Source organism: Emiliania huxleyi (genome assembly GCF_000372725.1).
Source record: "Emiliania huxleyi CCMP1516 unplaced genomic scaffold EMIHUscaffold_5801, whole genome shotgun sequence".
Lineage (NCBI taxonomy): Eukaryota > Haptophyta > Isochrysidales > Noelaerhabdaceae > Emiliania > Emiliania huxleyi.
Genome location: NW_005197645.1, coordinates 1 through 1528, shown reverse-complemented (window position 1 = coordinate 1528; position 1528 = coordinate 1). Strand labels below are relative to the sequence as shown.

At 71.2% G+C, this 1528-nt stretch overlaps 1 protein-coding gene across 1 annotated transcript; it reads right to left on the bottom strand.

Moving 5' to 3' along the window:
* Positions 1 to 25: 25 nt before the first annotated feature.
* Positions 26 to 907, bottom strand: EMIHUDRAFT_257170 (hypothetical protein; the record flags this gene model as incomplete). Its single annotated transcript, XM_005764677.1, has 2 exons — positions 26 to 136; positions 389 to 907. The coding sequence occupies 2 exons, from the start codon at positions 905 to 907 to the stop codon at positions 26 to 28; spliced, it is 630 nt and encodes a 209-aa protein (XP_005764734.1).
* Positions 908 to 1528: the final 621 nt, after the last annotated feature.

Below are 1528 nucleotides of genomic sequence, written 5' to 3'. Positions count from 1 at the left end.
GGGCGGGGGAGGGAGGGGCGGGTCCTTAGCGGCAGTGTCTGCGGCGGGCCGCGGCAGGAGGGGGTCTGAGGCGCGCCAGGACGCGTGTGAGCACGTCGACGTCGAGCTCGAGCTGCTTGAGGGCGGAGAGATACGCCTGGGAGGGCGGTGAGGTGGCGGGGCTGGGCTGGGCGCGAGGCGAGAGGAAGGGGGAAAGGGGAGGGGGGGAGGGGGGGAGGGGAGGAGGAGAGGGGAGAGGGGGGAGGGGAGGAGGGGAGGAGGGAGGGGAGAGGAGAGGCGGGCGGAGTGAGGAGTGAGGGATGGGTCGGGAGGAGTGAGGCAGGGGAGTCGAGGCGGGAGGCGGGAGGGAAGGCGGGCGGGGAGGCGGGAGGGGAGAGGTTCCGCTCACCAGCCTCTCTGCGAGCACCGCCTGCTCCTGCGCCTCGCGCGCAATCAGCCTCTCGTGCGCGACCGCCGTCTCAAACTTCTCGCGCGCCTGCGCCTCCAGGAGGGCCGCCGCCTGCTGCAGCTGCGTCGAGTGCTCCGCGCTCAGCTGCTGCAGCTGCGCTGAGTGCGCCTCCGCCGCCGCCGCCTGCTCCTCGCGGAATCGCTCGACCAGCTGCGCCTCGATCGCAGCCTTGGCCTCCTCGATCGCCGCCGCGCTCGCCGCCTCCTGCCGTCGCATCAACTCGACGAGCTTGGCGGCGTCCGCCTCCTCCTGGCGCTGCAGCGCTTGCTGCAGCCGCGACGCCTCCGCGTCCCGCGACTCATGCGCCTTGAGCAGCTCCATCAGGTGCGTCACCTTTCCCTCCAGCTCGGACGCCGCGGTGGGAGCCGGCGGCGCGCCGTCGCAGCGCGCCGGGGCCGACGGCGAGAACCTGTGGAGGAGCCGGTGGAGCAGGGCGCCGGTGGAGGCGCCGGGAGCCATGGCAGCGTTCGGGCTCCTCGCGGAAACTGTGGGCCGACGAAAGGAGAAAAAGAATTTCCGCCGTTGAAGGAAGTCGAGCAAGAGGTGTTTGCGCTTTCTTAGCTCCCACGGCGGTGGATGTGCGGTTGCTGGCTGCACTCCAAGTGCTCCAAGTCTCTATAGGCACCCTGGGAGAAATTCTGCAAAGGGGTGTGAACGGAGAGAGCAAACTCCTGGCAGCTCCCACAGCCGAAATGTGCGCCAGCTGCCCGCTCACCTGTGTCACGCCGCCGCGCACGCACCTTGCTATGTGCTCGCGCGAGCTCCCGCCCGAACCTCCAGCTCGGCGTCCCACTGCTTGGGAGCCGATCGCTTTTCCTCGGCGCTCGCGTCGAGCCGAGCTCTCGGCACTCTACGGCGGGCGTCGCTGTGCGGGGCGCCCGTTTCCTGCTGGCCCGAGCGGAAAGCTCCACGCGCCCGCGCGAGCTCCCGGCCGAGCCTCCAGCTCGGCGTCGCACTGCTGAGGAGCAATTTGTCGTCCGTCGGTGCTCTCGAGGAGCCGAGCTCCTTGGCCTGCGGCCGGCGACGCTGCAGGACGGCGCGCGCGCACCCCCCCCTCCCTCACCCGCGCGCTCTTCCGCG